The sequence below is a fragment of the Haplochromis burtoni genome, unplaced genomic scaffold, assembly GCF_018398535.1.
Source record: "Haplochromis burtoni strain Fernald_Lab_line unplaced genomic scaffold, NCSU_Asbu1 Contig_107, whole genome shotgun sequence".
Taxonomy (NCBI): domain Eukaryota; kingdom Metazoa; phylum Chordata; class Actinopteri; order Cichliformes; family Cichlidae; genus Haplochromis; species Haplochromis burtoni.
Genome location: NW_024582468.1, coordinates 579,022 through 600,120, shown reverse-complemented (window position 1 = coordinate 600,120; position 21,099 = coordinate 579,022). Strand labels below are relative to the sequence as shown.

The 21,099-nt window shown below is 37.7% G+C and overlaps 1 protein-coding gene across 1 annotated transcript in view; it reads right to left on the bottom strand.

The window, feature by feature from the left end:
• LOC102299395 (netrin receptor UNC5D) overlaps nucleotides 1-20,641 on the bottom strand; it is a 185,354-nt gene extending 164,713 nt beyond the window's left edge. The window contains exon 1 of the mRNA XM_005929783.2: nucleotides 20,245-20,641. Within this exon, the coding sequence (XP_005929845.1) occupies nucleotides 20,245-20,329 (85 nt within the window). The 5' untranslated portion in view covers nucleotides 20,330-20,641. The remainder of the gene's footprint in view (nucleotides 1-20,244) is intronic.
• Nucleotides 20,642-21,099: the final 458 nt, after the last annotated feature.

Genomic DNA, 21,099 nt, shown 5'->3' with positions numbered 1-21,099 from the left:
GCATCAATTATATCGTCAATTATATCGTTATCGCAAATTTTCAAATATATATCGTGATAAATATTTTTGGCCATATCGCCCTGCTCTAGTGTGGTGCTAGATTCAAATTTTTGTGTTCCAGGTTTTGTATGTTTTTCTTACAGGTGGAGTAGTTGGCGATACATTATGCATTTCTATTTGTACTCTGTCCTTTTATTACATGCCCCCCCCTCCCCCCCTTTTCTCTCTCCCACCTGTCCTGCCTTATACATTGTTATACTGTTTAACACATATAATGTAATAACTTTAAATAACACAAACAGAAATGAAGAAATAAACAGATAAACCCTGAACAAGAGGAGCCTATAGAGAATTTATAGAGCTGACCTTGGAAAAGCAAAATGTGTTTGGCACAACAGTGTATTCAGATCGTAATTCTAATTGCAAAAGCTGCCTGACAGGACAGACTACAAAAAAGAAAAAAAAGAATGAGTCTTTCAATAGCAACTTACTTAGATGTCCCATTTTAATATAGTTAGTATTTGGCAATTGCTAAATCCTAACAGCTTAAATATTAACATCACTTTTTCCAGGTAAAGACTGTTACTTGACTCATCGAGTAACTTGAATAACTTTATTATCAAAAATCCTCAAATTAATCCACAACTCCATAACGCTGAGTGATCACCATTGAAACATTAACGTTTCCACACATTCGAGATTAAAAGTAGACCTAATAATGTGACAGGGGATGTTGTTGACTTGGGTCTGCTGTGGTGAAACTACAATGTTCTCTAAACTGTGAAAATAATAACTTTTTAACCACAGCTAGTTTTTTTTTAAAAGACACAATTAATGTATTAGCTTGTGAAATGAAATCTTTGCCACACTGAGACTACTTGCTCCCACTGTTCACTCTTATATTTGCTTCCTGGCAAAGAGCTGAGCCACTGTAATTCGTGCCTTTTTTAAGGTTTCTGTGATGGAGATTTTCCGTTTTCGTTTTTTTTAAAAATCCCGTCCACACGTAAAAGTAAAAAACGAAGGAAAACGCTGCTAGGAACATGCCAAAGCAGCAGGTGGCGCTATATTCCTATCCATGTAAAAATGTTGGCCAATCAGAGGTCAGCCTGGGTGGGAAAGAGTAAACAAAGATGGCGCATAGAAGTAGAACTGAGTCCTATGTGTGGAGGGGCAGTAACTGTGCGTGTATATGTAAGCATTGCAGAGAGTAAAATAAACAGTAATGGTATTTTGTGCAAGTCCGCCATTGTAGAAATTCATTTGACCGAAACAATAACCTGGCACACAGTGTGACGTCAAAAAATGCGCACACTTTTGACGCTGCGTTTTCTCTGTTTTTTCGTCCACACGTAAATGCAAAAACTGAGTTTTCAAAAATATCCACCCTGGCAGGAGCTTTTAAAAATCTCAATTTTCACTGACCGAAAACGCAGTTTACGTGTGGACAAAAGGCGCAAACGCATAGAAAAATCTGCGTTTTCAAAAATACCCGGGTACATGTGGACGTAGCCTGACACAGAGAAATACATGGCTTAAATACACTGGAGAAAAAACGAGGGGAATGAGACACAGAAGAAGAGCACAGCTGGGGGAAATCAGAACTGACGAGACAAGGAAGCAAAGTAGGATACACTCACATGAGACACAGACCTTCAAAGTAAAACAGGAAGTAGCACAGATGCAGACTTGACTAGGGGAGACAGAGAAACTAAGAAACACAGAAACAAACAACAACAAAGAGACACAGAGGGCAGCTACTAAATACTCAGAAAACTAAACAGAATACAAGAAAGCCAAACTAAGACGCTAGACTATAGAATAAACTGGGGCAACAAAGAGAACTAAGATCATAATACAAAAACTCAGAGACACAAGAAACTCAAAGCACTGGGTCACCAACCCAGGACCGTGACATGTTCATTGTTCACCTGTGGGTTTACCTTGGTTATTATTGAAGGCTGAGTGCATAATATCAAGTTAACCCATGAAACTCAAAACTTAATATTAGTATTTACATTATCTGCACCACTTAACAGTTATGTTCATTTGTCATCATTTGCTTTCATGAACAGTATGATAGTGTGTCACTATGAACTGCAGGACAGAAATATCTGCCATAAAGGATGGTCCAGTGTGCTGTATGCTTAAAGAGTTAATAAAGCAGTGAAACACTTTTCCTTACTATTTGTTATGAAAATTGAACAGCTCTTAATATCACTAATATCACTTCACTCTTATTTTGCTTAGCTATCTTCTCAAGCAAAACTGACTTCACCTTTGAATTGAAGGAATGAGGTGCAAATGCTTTTGAAATCAGTGGCACCTATAGCCAGATTAGGCCTGCAACCTCCACCCGTCTCTTAACTTCCTTCACTAGAAGAACCACAAATTACAATCAATACCTTATTCCTATGTAAATATATTCATTTTAGATTAATGTTAATTTTATATGGCAATGGACATGCAGTATTAGGTTATAGCAAATATAGATGTGAGGATGAGTACAAAAAATATTCAATTACTCACAGCATTTAGCAATTTATCTCACTTCAATGAAGAATTAGAATAAAGCATATTAAGCACAAAGAGAAGGATTCCTGGGCATTACAGTACTTGCACAGCTTTAACGCCAACAACAAGGCTGTCTTGTAAAATATGCATTTCTGTCCATCCCACTTTCAGATATTTCCCAGAAGTAGTTAATGGGTGGCATTAATGAAACAACACAATAGAAAGAACAATGGACATGCAAAAATGCCTTTATCTGTCAGGTTGAAAAGAGAAGAGTGGAAATAATATGAAATGACAGGATGTCAAAGCAGGTTTTTCACCAGCATAATGAAACTTACACTTCTAAGTGTATATTATATTATATTATATTATATTATATTATATTATATTATATTATATTATATTATATTATGCAGTCCAAGAGCTGATTTGGATTATGCCCAACCTTGGAACAAGATCTTTTTGAAGAAGCAACTGAATTAAACCACAACAGTTACTGAGTCAGCCAACAGGGAATACATAAGACCAAGATGGTTGGAGCTAGCTGGTCAACTTTCCAAGAAAAACAATAAAGCAAAGGGATTGTCCACTAACAAATCAATCACAGATGGTTGCACAGATGAGTTGCTGTATATATAGGTGGCTGTACCTGGGCAGCCCAACCAAGTAATATCTCTCTGTGTGTGTCTATAATATACTATATTACATTATATTGAGTGCTGGGCCATATACCAGACGTACCAGTATATTGGTTATGATTTCATTTGTAGTGAGAACTTTTCAGATATCTCTATACCAGTATACAGGCAAAATGCTTGCCCCGATCGTCCAAGGAGTTTAAATGTATTATTAAATGCATTATATTTATCACAATGCAATTGGGTTACCCAAGTCTGCACATATCATGCAGCTCAACACAAAGTAACCCACTTAGTGCAGTAATTCAAAGTATACTTTGTTACTATAATGTGGTAAACGATAGCTATGGTTATCGATTAGATTAAAGCAGTCACATTAGATTATGGGCTGTATACCATCTAGGTGAAATTGCAAAGAGTGAACAAAATCCCTTTGAGATGGGCTATAACATCACCCACTTCTGTTCTGTCTTGGGAGTGCTCTCCATTAGCCTTGAAAACAAACTCACTGTTCCTGTAGGTTATCATATACCTTGTAGGTCAGCAGAGAGAGCTGAATGTCAGGAGCATATCACTCCACTATGTACGGGATACAACAAACAGCTGGCAGTGAAGAAACAGACCAAATCCAACCTAAAAGAATACACATACACTTGCACTCAGATGATGAGCTTAAAGCTTAAAAAGATCTTAGATTGTAGGATCTTTTCTAAAGGTCAAAATCATTCTGTGGTTTGTCTCACACTTGCTTGGGGGTTCAAATATCTTTTCGGCTCAATTTATTTTCAGCCATGACCTGGGTTTACTGTGCAAAACATCTTACATCTTGTGGTGCCGAAAGGGGGAAAAAAGGACGTTTTGTCACATTCACATTCTGGCTTTTATTTTTCTTTGCTGTATTGAATCTGATTGTTGGCATTCATTGGTTGAGACTAGGGAGGCTCGTGTTATCGACTGACTATGGATCAGGACCACTCCAGCCTGTAGGCTATTAGGAGAGCCACCAGTTCAGACTCCTGCCCCGTCGTTCCTTAATTGGTCCCCTCAGAAGCTTGGCGCACACAAACTTCACAATCACGCTGGAAGATTACACTAAAGAAAAAGAGATTCCCTGTGTGCAAGCTGCTTGGCATCGATTAGCTCATTCGCACTTCTGTTTTTTCAGAATTTCTTTTTTATCTCGTTTCTTTTCACCTAAGATTACAATCAGCTGGTCTGGTCTTTGAGTAAACCATACAAATCGAGATAAAGAGTAGTAGAGAAGACAATGGTTGGAACAAATGGGAGATGACTCAGGACTGCTTACTTGGTAATTGGGTTTTATCTCTTCATTTTATCAGGCCTTGTTTTGGATTACAGGTATACAACACACACATACACAGGAAAAGAGAAGTATACCTAGACATTAGCAAATCTCAAGATAACAAGTGGGAGAATGTGGCCATTGCTGGACTCTCATTATAGTACTTCACAGAAGACAAGCTCGACTGTTTTCTGTTGAAAAATGCAGTTTTTATCCACTGTGGTCTCTAAGTATTGGCTACAGTCAGTAAACACTATGCACAGAAAAAATATCAAGAGAAGATGCTACTGCACAATAGCTCATCTTTTCCATTTCCCTCATTCTAATTCGCGGCATGTCGGTTTCAACCTGACATTTCAATTTCGAATGCTTCTACAATTCAGTGCTTTGAATATGGCTGTTGTCAGTACATGTGTATGCACAGGCTGAAGACCATGACAGGCTGACAATTCCAAGAGTCATTCAGCAGAAACACTGTAGATATCTCACCTTCTAAGACGGAGGGTTCCACATCTATTTCGAATGTGACTTTTGACAACAAAGTTGTCAAAAAGTAATATACGCAAACACAAAGAGGCGTTATTGAATATGCAGCCACTTTACAAAATACCTGAATCACCACATTTAATGTGGACAACACAATAAATGTGGTGACATATTTTTTTTATGTTTTCCAATAGGTTATTGAAAAATCTGTATTTAAGCAAACCTCTGTTGGACCTTTATCCCACTCAGATGATGCAAAACAGTTTAAATGTGGAAGTGAGTGCCGCAGGATGATGTGTGTCCATCACCAAGCTATACTGTGGAAAATATCAGGAAACAACAGCATCCATTATTCTAAGGAATTGTAGGATAATAAGGTTATTTTTTAATACTTTGGGGAGGAATGTGGGGTTTTATAGGTGAAGGCATACAATAAGATGTTCTTGGTGTCTTCAGGGAAATGCTGTGACTTGGTCTTAAATTAATAATAATTATTTAATCTGAGATGCTTTATGCTAAATGCTATATAAAGGCACTGTGGCTTTATACTATATGTTCTGTTTTGTCTTCAGCTTTGGGGCTAAGTTGGTCTAAACCGGCTAAGGTGAAATGAAGCAGAAACTGGTAACACGATTTATTGATTCTGCTGTCTGTGAGCTGAAACAAAAGTAGCTTTTAAACGAATGTAACCACATCGATGCACAGAATAGACGTTATCTGTCTTAATGACAAAGGGGAGTCCTTGGCTGAAGGGGAACCTCATCAAAGTTACACATGCATAACCTTGCAACCACATTGACGGCGCAGAGGAAAACACACACCCTTCATGTATGAATGAACATTTAAGTGGTTCAAGTCATTCACCAATGTAAAGAACTCATATTTTGTTTCAAAATTCTTAATGACTTTCAATTTAAATAATAATCAAACAGCACAAGCTTCACATTTAAATTAATTATAAATATAACATATTCAATATGACCGCAGGAGGTCATGTGGCTTTGAATTCACTACAAAGACTATGTTACTGTAATGCTATTTGTCCATGGTATGTTGTGACAACAATTATTATCAAGAAAATAAGAGCAAGACTCTTGTTCACAGAACAACACCAACACAAGTGCTACTTTGAATGCTGATGGTTGAAAGAGAAGTGGATAAAGAGCATAAAGAGTGCCATTTTACCTCAGAACAGATGAGGATAAAAAGGAGCAAGAACGGACAGTGTCTGCCATGGAAGTCATGAACAGCTGACCATTATTTTGTGTTTATTCCATAATTTCATTGTACATGTACAATGACAATAAAGGCCTATTCTATTCTATTCTATTCTATTCTATTCTATTCTATTCTTCTAAGACAGTGCTAGTCTAAATGATTTTAGAGTCCATGGTAAGAGTAGGACTAATTTCAAGATCCGTATACAGTGAGTGCAGAATTATTAGGCAAGTTGTATTTTTGAGGAATAATTTTATTATTGAACAACAACCATGTTCTCAATGAACCCAAAAAACTCATTAATATCAAAGCTGAATGTTTTTGGAAGTAGTTTTTAGTTTGTTTTTAGTTTTAGCTATTTTAGGGGGATATCTGTGTGTGCAGGTGACTATTACTGTGCATAATTATTAGGCAACTTAACAAAAAACAAATATATACCCATTTCAATTATTTATTTTTACCAGTGAAACCAATATAACATCTCCACATTCACAAATATACATTTCTGACATTCAAAAACAAAACAAAAACAAATCAGCGACCAATATAGCCACCTTTCTTTGCAAGGACACTCAAAAGCCTGCCATCCATGGATTCTGTCAGTGTTTTGATCTGTTCACCATCAACATTGCGTGCAGCAGCAACCACAGCCTCCCAGACACTGTTCAGAGAGGTGTACTGTTTTCCCTCCTTGTAAATCTCACATTTGATGATGGACCACAGGTTCTCAATGGGGTTCAGATCAGGTGAACAAGGAGGCCATGTCATTAGTTTTTCTTCTTTTATACCCTTTCTTGCCAGCCACGCTGTGGAGTACTTGGACGCGTGTGATGGAGCATTGTCCTGCATGAAAATCATGTTTTTCTTGAAGGATGCAGACTTCTTCCTGTACCACTGCTTGAAGAAGGTGTCTTCCAGAAACTGGCAGTAGGACTGGGAGTTGAGCTTGACTCCATCCTCAACCCGAAAAGGCCCCACAAGCTCATCTTTGATGATACCAGCCCAAACCAGTACTCCACCTCCACCTTGCTGGCGTCTGAGTCGGACTGGAGCTCTCTGCCCTTTACCAATCCAGCCACGGGCCCATCCATCTGGCCCATCAAGACTCACTCTCATTTCATCAGTCCATAAAACCTTAGAAAAACCAGTCTTGAGATATTTCTTGGCCCAGTCTTGACGTTTCAGCTTGTGTGTCTTGTTCAGTGGTGGTCGTCTTTCAGCCTTTCTTACCTTGGCCATGTCTCTGAGTATTGCACACCTTGTGCTTTTGGGCACTCCAGTGATGTTGCAGCTCTGAAATATGGCCAAACTGGTGGCAAGTGGCATCTTGGCAGCTGCACGCTTGACTTTTCTCAGTTCATGGGCAGTTATTTTGCGCCTTGGTTTTTCCACACGCTTCTTGCGACCCTGTTGACTATTTTGAATGAAACGCTTGATTGTTCGATGATCACGCTTCAGAAGCTTTGCAATTTTGAGACTGCTGCATCCCTCTGCAAGATATCTCACTATTTTTGACTTTTCTGAGCCTGTCAAGTCCTTCTTTTGACCCATTTTGCCAAAGGAAAGGACGTTGCCTAATAATTATGCACACCTGATATAGGGTGTTGATGTCATTAGACCACACCCCTTCTCATTACAGAGATGCACATCACCTAATATGCTTAATTGGTAGTAGGCTTTCGAGCCTATACAGCTTGGAGTAAGACAACATGCATGAAGAGGATGATGTGGACAAAATACTCATTTGCCTAATAATTCTGCACTCCCTGTATAGTCATATATCGTTTGGCTGATGCTTCCCCTTTTACATGTGTGACTATTCTGATTAAACTATTACCATTTACTTCCATTTTTCCTTTCACTGGGTTCCTCACCGGTTGATATAGATTTACATTTTTACCTAGCAGCTCATGTTTGCATGCCATCTGCTTTATATCTATGAAACACAAGAGCAAATGCAGTTATGCATTATCCTGTTTTATGTTTAGTTATTCAGTTATGAATAATCAATGAATTTCCTAAATACCTTTACGTTAGTGATGGTCACATGGATCTTCAAGGTAACCCTTTTAAGCCACATTTAATAAAGAGTCACAGTCATCTCAACAGCACATTGTGGTAACTTAAACGCACAGAGCATGAATCTTGCAATGACTGCAAAGAAAGCTAGTTTTTTTTCATAACAAAAAGGCTATGAGGAGTCCCCTTACTTGGTCTGAAGTTTGCTTGAGTAGTGCTGATAATGTGTGTGCTCACTGTTGGATATAATCCATTCCAGGTATACTGTATTCGCATTACATTTCTCTGTATTGTAGTATATTAATGCAACACATTACTGTACTAAACTCAGTAATCATATTACAGTTACAATATGTCATTACTTGTGTTACAAAGATTACAAAAGTAATAACATCAGATTATCTGCCTGACGTGCAGATAATACTATGCTATCTGCACGTCAGGCAGATAGAATAAAAAAAAAGATAAACAATGCATTTTTCTTCTTGAGCTTTTTGCTACAATATGCTGATTTCAGTATGTCTGCATGGAAGAGGAAAATGGTGGTGCGAACTGGAGATGGACATTACCTTTATTTGTATTGCAAGGACAGGATTGCTATGGTATGGTATTGCTAGCTTCATCTGTATTTATTTCTTCTTACATCGCTTTGAAGTCTCCATGGACTGATTTTCAACTGCTTTGTGTTGTTGGTTTTGTGTTCATAAACAAGATCTTATGCATGTCCTTTTTAGGATAGGGAAATATCAGTGTGTGTGCCTGTCGTCTCAGGTTTATACTGGTTCTTTTTTATTATTTTATTTTTGCTTTTAAATTATTAGGCTTATATTGTTAAAAAGTAATTATGTGGCATTACATTTCAGGTCATTTTACAGAGTTACAGAGTGATGCAAGAGGAATGTAACCAGTTGTGTAACAAAATTACATTTTCCAGTGAGTAATTAAGTAACGTAGAGTGTTACTTTTAAGAAAACTAGCAAGTAATATGTAATTCATCACTTTTTTTGACTAATTACCTCAACCTATCGGTTACATGGTTCAAATCATGCTTGTGAATGAAACTGGTTTTGTGTCTTTATTTATTTTTTTGTTATTTTTTAAAACGGTAATGCTGTTACTGTAATATTATCCAAAAACATACACCCAAAATGTTCTGCCCTAGATAACTGCCAACATCAATTATGTTGCTTATCTCACAGCTAGCACAGCTGTAAGAGTCTAAGAGGAGAGAGAGAGACATCAACGTCATAGAAGGTTTGGTGAACTCTGAACTTATAATTACTGAAGCTGTGGATAAACCTGCTTTTCATTGCTATAAATAAATAAAAACAAAACAGTAAGCCAAGATAAACAGTTAAATAAAAAGCAGATGTAATGAGGCACAGTGTGGTTTTAAATATCTCCTCTACATCCTCCGCTTAGGGTTTCTCTGTATTATTGTAGGGTCTTTACCTTACAATCTAAAGTGGCTTGAGGCAACTGCTGTTGTGATTTGGCACTATATAAATAAAATTGAATTGAATAACAGTTTGCGTGCCTCCTGTCTGAACCAATAAAACCTTCTGACCCAATGCATGTCCAAAGATGAACTGCAGACCAACTGCACTTCAACACATTGAAATCGATATTCAAGATAAGATAGCAGCAGTGGATCTGTCTTGAACATATGGATGGATGGAACACAATATGTTCAAAAAATGAATAAAAAAAATGGAAAGAACAAATGTATAGGAACAGTCTCAAGTGACTAATGTTAGGGGCAAGTTTGAACCAAGAAAGGGCTTTTTTCTGTAGAGAGATGTTCTCCAGGAGCTCTGGGTTCTCCATCAAAAACACAGGCATCTATTTGAGGATCCAGAGCCATCAAATTAATCAGAAGCTTCATTTATTTTGTTTTCATTTAGTTTGTTTGATGTTAAATTTTTACAAACAACTGATGTTAAATTTTTACAAACAACTTAAGTCTCGCTACTACACTAATGTTGTTATTATTGCTTTGGGAAACAGAGAGTTGTTTAAAAGCTTACTTTGCTTAAGAAATAATTATCTCTTACTATTTTGGGAACAGAAGTTACCAATTATAGGTTATCATAGCAATAAGCTGCGATTTTGAGTTGTAGTTGCTATTCATTGTTTGTTTTTTTTGACCGATGAGACAGTCTGTTTGCACAGTTCACTATAATTTTCGGTTTCATACATTTTAGATTAGCAATTGTCAAAGAGTGTTTGATAATCTTCTCTTTTGTCTCCAGGAATGAAAAGCATAAAGGCACAAAGGCAGTTGTCATCCAGCTTTGCGTTTTATTTTATCAATGACAGAGCTTTGTTGGTTTTAAAACATACAGTCACACATGACTTCAGAGAGGTATTATGTCAGCTTCATATGCTCAGAGGGACTCTTAAACCCCATCCTGTTTCTGTGACACTCATAAAAGCACCAAATGGCCCTTGAGGATGCATATGAATTCAAAAAGGCAATACTAGACATGAGAAATGTGGATGAACCAGCCTGTCTCGCAACAGTCAACCAACTTTTCAAAAAGTACTGTGTTCATAAAAGAGAAGGGACAAAGACAAAACAAAAAACAAGATCCAGAACATTTAAACATAGTTCATCTTGAATGCCATCAGTTTGGAAAAAGCATGGCATTTAAGAACTCTTTCATCTCGCAAACTTTGATTTTTGTCTACGCAAGTGCATAACTGTGGTTCAGCTGTGCATTACGCAACCTCCCCCACACACCACCACCAACAAAAAAAGACAAACATACTGGTCTAAAGCACAACCATTTAATATAATGGGGGCAAGATACCTTTTGTGAGGAACAAAGGAGCCTTAATTGGTTGTGATCCGCAGGTTTATCTCTATGGAATTCCTACAATTTCCTTTTTTTTTGGATACGTTTCCAGTATGTTTCACATCAATCAGTTATGTCCTTCATAATATGATAGACTATGGTGAGGGTCCTTTTTAGACTGGGGTGCCTTTCAAAAACTGCTGATGTGATGGTTAAAATCATGATGACTTCTGCATGTACAAAAAATGTACACATACTAAACAGACATTCTGTAAACACACACTATACCAGTACTTTACTACCCAGTCATTAAATATGTATTTGCTTCTGATTATGCTTGAAATTAATTTATCATGGAGAGCAGAGATAGGCGCTCGGTGTTACTGACAAACTGATGTGGCAGTTACTGATAACATGAGATACTCAGATATTCTGCACTGTAAAGCTCGCGTCTGTGTTTCTCTCTCCCTCTGCTTTTTTCATCTTACATGCCCTGCTCTCTTACATTACCTCTGCAGTCCTGGCTCCTTCCTCCTTCAGTCAGGTGAGTTGAGAAATGATAGCAGAACCAAAACATTTGTCACAGCTATAAACAACTGAAACTAAATTACACCGAAAGGAATTGCAAGGGAGGTGTGGACAACAAGAAAACGATGAAGGGTCTGGGCATTTACAAAAACACAAGCACTTTAGAGGAAACAACAGTGCTACCCATAGGTATAAACTGTGAGCTACAAGGGAGAGAAAGAGAAAGAGAGGTTAAGAGAGAGTGTTTGGCATTGAAGTGAATGGTGTACGCTATGAATCTAACATTTGTGCCAGTGCCCTTGAGTTAAACAGTGAGACATTCAATGGTGCATTGTGGATGGGCAGTTATCTCCAAGGCCTCCTTTTCAGTATTATTTCAAAACACAAGGAAGCAATACGCGCTTTTATCGAAGAGTAAGTGAAAAGGTTGTGGATACAAGGCTGAGGGCAAACCTGCAGGAGGGAAGTGAAATAGCAATATTTGGCACCATGTTATTCCTCCCACCTGTGAGCACATAGAACATACATATGGGCATAATGCAGTGGGTTTATGGGAAAACACAAGCTGTATAAGCTATGCTTGAGGATTCAACACCTATCAGTACCTGTCAGTACTGGGTTTATCTGGGTTAATGGATAAATAGTGGTTTGGCTGACTTTTACAAATCTATTTTTTAGTCTGTCCTCTCTTTTTACTATTACACCACAAAAACTGAGAAGCCATACAAAATGTAAATAAAAATATACAAAAATGCTTTTCATGCTGTCTAATTTATAAACCTTAATATGTTAAAACAGTATAAAGAAAACATATGGCAAATATTCCAGAAAAATTTGGGGTGTCACTCTAGATTAAAATTAATAGGGATTCATTTGTTCTTCTCGGGATCTCTGTGGCTATTGGTGTTTTTGTCCACAGTTCTTTATTCCTAAACCTCTCTGGTCACTGGATAACATAAGTAACAATACTGTTTAATAAATAATGATTATAAAAATATATAAGCTCACATAAGCCGGCTAGACACTTAAGTAGACCTCAACCAATATATAGCCAAGCAAATATTATCATCTGACATTAACTGTAAAGCAATCCCTCTGTAGCCACATTTGTAATCTGTCCAGTCTGTCCAGCAGAGAGCATTCTGCAACTTTCCTGTTGCATTTGGAGCACCATAAACACAACTAGCAGATGACTGAAATAGGGCAGAGCATAAACTAAATGAGTAAATGCACAACTACACATAATAAATATCAGGGAAATCTGTTCATGTTTTGTGTGTTTAAAAATAAAATCCCAAACAATAAATTGAAATCTTTGCTGAGACAATTAGTGGTCTTTGTACTCTACTGTAGTAACTGTAGTAAGGAAGAGCTCTACACAACCATGCTTGAATTGAATAGATATATAATGTTCCAGCAACCAGTTTATAATATAGTGGTTTTTTTATTGGTTTTTATTTTTTTTTGGCTTTTTTAGCCAACAAAAAGGACTCTGTTCCAATCAAAGATCTGCAGGAAATATTATATCTAAAAGTTTTCAAAATCCCAGGATCCCATAAAAAAAGAATAGCTATCTTACAGTTAGGGCTTTGTCCAAGCAGCCAAAACACGGTCAATATTTCCACATATTTGATTTTGCAGCTTTCTATATTCCCTGTAGAGAATATTTATTTTGGCTCTTTGACTGCATGAGCTCAGCTCCTTCGGAATGTGGAGAATAAATGACAGAAGATGGGGTTGATAGGTTGGGGAGAGAAATGGGTTCCCCTTAAATAATGCAGTAGTGAAACTGGGAATATGACCACCATGCGATCTCCAGCAGAATAAAAACAACAGTGGATACTAGCCCAGCTGGGCTCGTGAATTCATATCATGTGTAATGTCAGTTACGTGAAAGCCAGAGCTTGAGCAAGATTCTGGCAGTCATTTTTGTGATAAATTAAACATGGCAGAGATGACTCCATTGCCTTTTATCCACCTCCCCATTTCAATTCCCCTCCCTCTCTGTATCTCTGTTTCTCTCTTAAGTTTTTTCACTTACTCCATGCTCAAGCCCAGATGCATTTTTAGTAGCACAAGGAGTTGCATGGTCAACTCACAGAAGCTTGATCAATGAATTTATGAAAGACAACAAACATGGTCCTAATATTATACATATAGCATAAGCTTTTTGTTGCACAAAGGTTATAACAGCACTGTAGTTATCCAACCAACCTGATTAGTCTTGCTTTGGGTTGACAAGTTACAGTGCAATGCACATTTACGACCCTACCTAATATAGCCCATTTGGACCTGAGATGTTGAGAGATGTTTTAAAAGAAGCTGCTGAATCTTGTCCAATTCATTCACATCCTTAGGTCATGCCTTTCACAGAAACCTGCCTTTCTGCTGTTTGTTTTTGTTTTAATGTCTTACCTTGTCACACAGTTACAAGAAAAGGTTTGTGAACCTTCTGGAATTATCAGGTTCTTTGATTACTTAAATTTTGTCTACATGTTAGCCTAGACAAAATAGGCTTGTAGCACAATTGTCAACTATTCCAGTTTTCATTTGTTAGGTAGATATTCATTTTTCACTTTTAGAATTCAATCTTTTTTTTTCAATGCAGACTGTGCCAGCTTGTACACCTAACATCCCTCTCCCCCACAGAATCCATCATCACGCTTCAGATCCCATCACTGTTGCCAACTAAACGACTCTGTTACTAGATGTAGCCACTTTTCACAGCCCTTCAGCAAAAATCTATGGACAGTACTGCCATGCAAATGATGGTCTTCTCTCACTGTATGCAGTGATATGAATTCAAAAGCTCAGCTAGGCTGGTATCTCTCTCTGTTCTTCTGCTTTGTTAAGAGACTAAGAGAATTGAAAGACTTTAAATGCAAATACAAACTGATTGAACTAATAGTGGCATCAAGATAGTGGTGTTTTACAGCTTTGATACAATACTTATCATCATCAGTGTTATCAACAATTGTTTATGTAGTCTTTTTTTAAGAAAAACATTTAGTAGAAGTTACATAAAATTATATTTATTTTCCAGAGATGCAGTAATTGCTATTTATTGTTGCTGTTTTTGGCGGCAATTTCAATATATAAAATTAATACTTCACTGAAAACAGATGTTAAATGACAAACTAAATAATATTCCTGAAATAAAAATACTGACTGAATTTTAAAAATAATACACAGGGGTTAGAGGTGCATGAATATGCCCAAAAGGGCTATCACAATTACTGAGATCACAATCATTTGTCACTGATACATAATTGATTTTGGTGACATCAACATTTTATTGCAGAGTCCCAACAGCTGTGAGATCCCTCTCTACTTTCCCTGCTTTTTGCATAAAGCACAGGTTTTGCCACAGTGGAAAAAAATATCCGCGAGGGCATAGCACATCTTTTGTCCAGTATGTTATTTGAACAAATATATTTAGCCAAATTGAATGTGATTCCTGTGGTGATTTCAGTGTGTCTTTGTGAGCTGGATGAATACACTCACCCGCTTTACAGGCTCATTCTCAGTTATACAATTTATGTTAGCAACCACTGTATTGTTCTTCTTTGCTTTCATGCAATCATCATATTGCAAGTTGTGATGTATTTTCAGATAGCTGAATAAGTTTGTTGTGATGGTTTACAGTGCACACAGCTCTACAGCATTCTTTGCATATGAGTTGTTCTTGGTGAACATCACTTCCCTAAATTTGAAGTCTCTCTGAAGAACTGATGATGATCTGCTTCAAGAGACAAGCTCTTTGCCTTCCCCAGTGACAGACAGCTGATTTTTGTTTTGATGGTCTGTAGTATATCAGTGCGGTTAAGTGCACTCAGGAAAGTTCTCGCTGAGTGGTGCAGGGAACAGCTGTGATTGGCACATGTAGACATGGTTATTAGGCAGTGATTTTAGGGAGCACTTGATTGCTTTGTGTTCTACTGGCAGAAAATGCATTTTCAATATCTTTCAATCATGTTCATTTAATTTTGAGAAGCCAAAATCACAATACTAGCAGTATTAGTAAAAAATTAGAGGTGCCATTACCAATTATTGATTTAATATTTGAATGTTAGCCTAAATAATACGTTTACAGTAACATGGGAATTTTGACTCAAAATTAAGACTAACAGAAACTTTTCTTCTGAAAAACTGAAATTAGTTGTTGCCAAACGGTATACCTACTGATGGGCTGTGAGGCAAGGCCAGGCAGGGATACGTTTTTATTGCAAACTGTAAGCTATACACCTACACAAAAAGCTATGAATAGACTGTTTTACTGTATGTATGGGTGCCCTAAAATAATAATTTAAAGAACTTCTGTAATAGAGAAAACCAGTGTATTTGTAGAGCATTACAGATTAAAGCAATTTGATTGACAGCAAAGAGGTTAACAAGGGAGGAAATGGATCAGTTTCATTTGTATAGCAAATCATACATACCCATCACACCACATGACTGACCACAGAAAAAAGGAGGGGAAAGGCTGTCAGTAGACAGTGCTGCTAAAGCTACCTGTCTTATGACTTCAGTTGCACCTGAGTAAATCACCTGTCAGGAGAAGTTGACCACTGCTAATATAGTGGGCAGCAAGCTAAAGCAGAAGTAGGACTGGCCTTTTTCACCAGTGTACTGTAAGCCAGGTTTTAAATACAAAAGCTAAAATCATTAACCTAGCTAGTGCAACTTAATATTTTATTAGCCTGCTGATGTTATTCTATGCATAAGAAAACAGCTAAAAACACAGACAAAAATAAATGCTATGACTGAAAAGTCATGATTATGGATTATTATGGAGGAACTGGTGGAACATCATGTGCAATAAATACACCTTGAAATTTTGACTCGCCCACTGGTGTGACAGTAAAAAAAATTCCAAAACCACTAATTCAGATGTTATGCATAAAGATTTGACAATCGTGAACCCGTTATTTAAAACTAGGCTACTTCATTATTAATAGCTATACATAAAGTGCATTATGCTATAGCCTAAAGTAATTGCTATACCAATGGTTTGCTAATTGGCTGTGTTCAGGTGGTTTTCTATGCTTTATTTAATGCTTTTATATGCCATAGTATGTGTCATTGTTATACTATTTGTATGCATTTATATGCTATTGTATGTTGTCCACTTTGTGCTCTGTAAATCTGTCATATTTACGTGATTTTTCTTCAACAAATTGATGCTGTTTTCGTTGGGGAGCAATTTTCAGCCGCAAATATATTCGATGCATCTAGAGTACAGAAATATATATGTAGAGTGCCCATGTTCATCATAATGAAGAACCCACTCCAACCCACTGCAGCCATGTCGCACAGATATGATATTAATTCTTCTTAGACAACAATAGAGCTCTTATTCACAGGGGAATAAGCTTGTTATGGCCACTAACTTTCTTCTGGCCTCTTTTTAATAGAGATCTCTCTCTTATTATATTTCACGCCTGTCTGCTACGCCCCTCTCTGAGCGCCTGAATCACCCACACCTGAAATCCATCTGATCATCAGTGGAGGTGGATATCAAGCCACAGAACCAGCCTTCCTTGGCACTTGACCACTGAACCTCTTGTTCAAGTGGTGTTGTTTGGCACTGCTGGAATTGTTTTTGATAGTATCTTTGTGCGACCCTGCTCAGCTCACCCTTTGTCTTCCTTACTAGCTGTCAGAAGTGTTTTCCTCAATTAGACTTGATAAGGTTAAAGAAGCTTTGTGGGGGTTATCACTCCCACAGCCTACCTGTCCCCCAAAGCAGTCAACCTAGGAGAAACACTGAACACGTCTGTAATGTTCACTGGTGCTGCTCAACATTTTATCAGCAGCATTTCCTCGCTGAATCCCCCTGCAGGCACTGACTGCAAGGTTCCTCTTTTGGGTTAAGGTCTTTTTTTTGTTGTCACTTGGTGTTCTCGGCACGTTAAGAATAAAATTGCTTGTTGAACACAAGTGATTTATCCCATCATTGAATGCATTTGGATGACCGTGTTTTAACTTGGCATCTAACTGATAAATAATATTTACTTATAGGGGACTCTCTACATGTATGTGGCTATGGAAGTGAAATTTAGTGTCAACACGTGTGAGTAACGTGTCATTTATATTTTATCATGTTCAAAGTAATCTTGCTTTTACATTATTTAACCAGTTGTGTGTGTGTGTGTGTGTGTGTGTGTGTGTGTGTGTGTGTGTGTGTGTGTGTGTGCGTGTGTGTAGACTGCCTTTCCATAGCACTTAATTTCATGTCTGAATAAAGTATTTGACTGCAGACATCAATATTATTGTATGTTATAAATATTTTTAAAGCCCAAGTGAAAGCCATTTCAAATCCGAAAGATATATTACAAAATACGTCCATGCAGCCTTTAAAAAATGTGTAGGGCAGACAAGCACACTTTCCTTTCATGCACTAACATTATTATTGTTTTTCTATCCAAGCATATTAGGTCAAGCCTTTGAAAAAATCATGTAACACTTCACATGGAAATGTAGCCATGGTAGCTGGTTCTATAAATACAATTTACGGTCAGTCTTGAAAGGTTATCTCAAACACATTTCTGCCTTAGTTTAAACCTACTTGTTCTTTAAAAGATCGGTAAAACCCCCTGATCCTTACATGCAAAGTTGCCCTTAAGATACTTTGGCTTAATATAATATTTATGCTATGTAAATTTCCAAGTTGAAGCTGATTTCAAAACTTGGGATGCAAAAATAAAAACCTTGGGGCTAGTTAACTAATTGACTTGCAAATGCACCTTTGTTACGCTACCATATGAGATAAATGGATGTCAATAGGTCAGGATGGATTTGGCGGAAGCAAAAAAGATTCTCTGATTATCTATTCTCTGACAAAAGACAGCATATAACATGTGCATAACCACAGGTTTCATTAGTGTTGTCAGTTAAGTAAAACAGTTTTCTGTATTATCATTAAGTCAATGAACATTCAAATCTGCTGACTAAATAGAACACGTCCCATCATGAGTAACCAGCTTACTGATGATCAGACATTCTGAATCTGGTAGTGACACATAACTGATAAATTCAGATGTTTACTTTCACGTGATATAATGTCATAAAAGACAGGCCTGTCTTATGTAGGGGAAACACCAAAAACACATGTAATCTAGATTTGACAAAATGTTCAAAGGAGCTGAAGCTGCATCTGTTGTTTACAGCTTTTTGCAGGAGTCTACTTGCAACCTCATAAGGTTAAAAAAAACCCAACCCTCTGATCATCCAGTTGCAGAGGAGTGGACATAAAAATGGCTAGAGCAAGCCCCAAATTGGTTTTTTGAAGTACAGTACTTTTTCCCAGTTACATTGTATGCGCACAAATAATGAGCCTTTTAGCCTTTTTTTTTTTTGCATGCCTGTCAACATTCGAACAAAAAGCAGCTACTGTCAGAAGATATGCATGCGCGTGCATATTTGGCGAAGAGGGGGGTTATTTTATTGTTTAAAGTAAAGCAAGAAAAATGAGGAAGGCCACCAAGCTATCAGCTTCTCTAGTTTTACCAGTATGCTATCAACATAGCATCACAATTTGCACCCCCCGCCCCCCCCCGCCTCGTCCCATACTCATGGCCGGCAATCATAATTAAACAAAATGCCATGATTTAACAAATAATGTTAAACATCGTCCTGGCTCTCAATTTCAGTACGACAAAACATAGGAGTGGAAAACTACATTCAAAGCACGTTTCACTAGTTTGCTCCATTACCATACAATCACCCAGCAACCAACAATGATGCACATGGGCACCAATGTTAATATATTCAAGAGCATATAATTGCTAGAAAGCCCACTTGAAATGTGAATAATGTGTCATTTATACCATACCTTGTGCATAATTTAGTCACTAAACAGCACGTTTGTATATTATAGACGATATAATCAGTATTTAAAGTGTGAGCAGTTTTATTACAGTCTGCTTTCATTCACAGTGAGTGTCATCGTGAGCAACAGAAAGAATGAATGAATGGTAAGCTTTTTTGAGAAGCCTCAGAAGAAGAAAAGTAAGATGAGAGCAGTAAGAAAATGAGTGACAGGACAGGACTATGCCGTGCTAAAGGATATGAGTCGGTGTTCTTGAGGTAAAAGTCACTGCCATTGAATTAAGACATTGTTATTAATTGCTATTAAACCACTTATAACTGGTCCATCACAATACTGACTTTGTCTAAATGAGATGGGTTTAACATTGAAAATATAACAAATTTCCCACGCGTGGAACTAATAAAGGTTATGTTATCTTATAAATAAAATAAACAAAAAACACGATGAGACTCTCAAACATTTTTTGAGTGAAATCAAAGTCAACCAGAACCTAGTCATTTTAACTGTACTCCAGAGAGAATATCCTTAAGGAAGCAAATTTAGATTAGTAATAAGCATTTTGTTGCACTAGAAGAAACTGACGTTAAACCTATTAAAGCAGCATTTATAAACAAATCTTAGCCAGTCTGTTGCGCACGACAAAAAAAGAAGAAATAACTTGTCCTAATTTCATTTGAATTTATGTGATTTATAAAGGTGTCTGAAGCTTTATTGTTTGTTTGTTTGTCAGGCAAACATAAATTGCTAACACTACCTGGACATGAAAAAAGATTACTTTAAAAAAATCCTAAACAAGTAGAGTCAGCGTCAGAAACACAGTCTGTCGGGGCATACACCTTTTTATTGAGTTTATTCGGGAGGACTGAGACGCACTGAGCTCTTCAAAAAGTGTCTCGGTGTTGAGCTTACCTCTCGCTAATGTGGTCGGCGCCTGCGAACCAAGAAGCACAAAGATGAAAAAACTCAGGTAGCATCCTCCCGAGAACTGTCCCATCACTGCTCTGCTTGTCTCCCTCCCCGTCGGGTCTGGGGGCACCGGCCTCGGGTCGCGTGCATTTGTCGTTTGCACGAGCCTCCTTTTAACACGTTTCCGTGTCCTGATGAAAACCTCTGTCCAGGTGGGCCAGTACGTGTCCGCCAAAGAGGACCGTCTCCTAACGGAATCGCAGTGCGGAAGGAAGAGATGGAAAGCGGTGCGGAGCTTTCAGCACTCGCCACTCAGCTGCGGGAGAGTGGAATAATTAGACTGAGCGCGCGCGAGCCAACAGCTTTCGCTGTTTCAGAGCGCGAGAGAGGGCGAGAGAGAGAGAGAGAGAGGGAGATAAAAAAAAAAAAAGTGAGTACGAGGTCTTGTTGAAACCCCGGTGGACCTGTTAGGGCTTGACAAAACGTGTGCGTGTGTGCACGTGCACACAGACAGTTATTTGTGCTCGCGCCTGTATTGACCAGATGTAATGACCAATTACCTCTGTCCTGTTTCTGACGTTTCCAGAGGCATTCGAACCTGTAGTTCTGGACGACAGTGTGGTCATTAAAATCGACACCGGTGTGTTGCATCTCTTGCCAATGGCATTGTCTGGAAAATTACGATTTTCTAATTACTGCCGTTAACATATGACCATATGGCTTACAATTGGTGTCAATTAAGTGGGCGTTTTCTCACTTTACTCTCATTCCACCCAAGTTCTATTGGAGCGATAGTTCTCACTTTTCAAAATGAGATGTGGAATGGGGCGCGAAATATTTAAGTAATGTAAATAATAT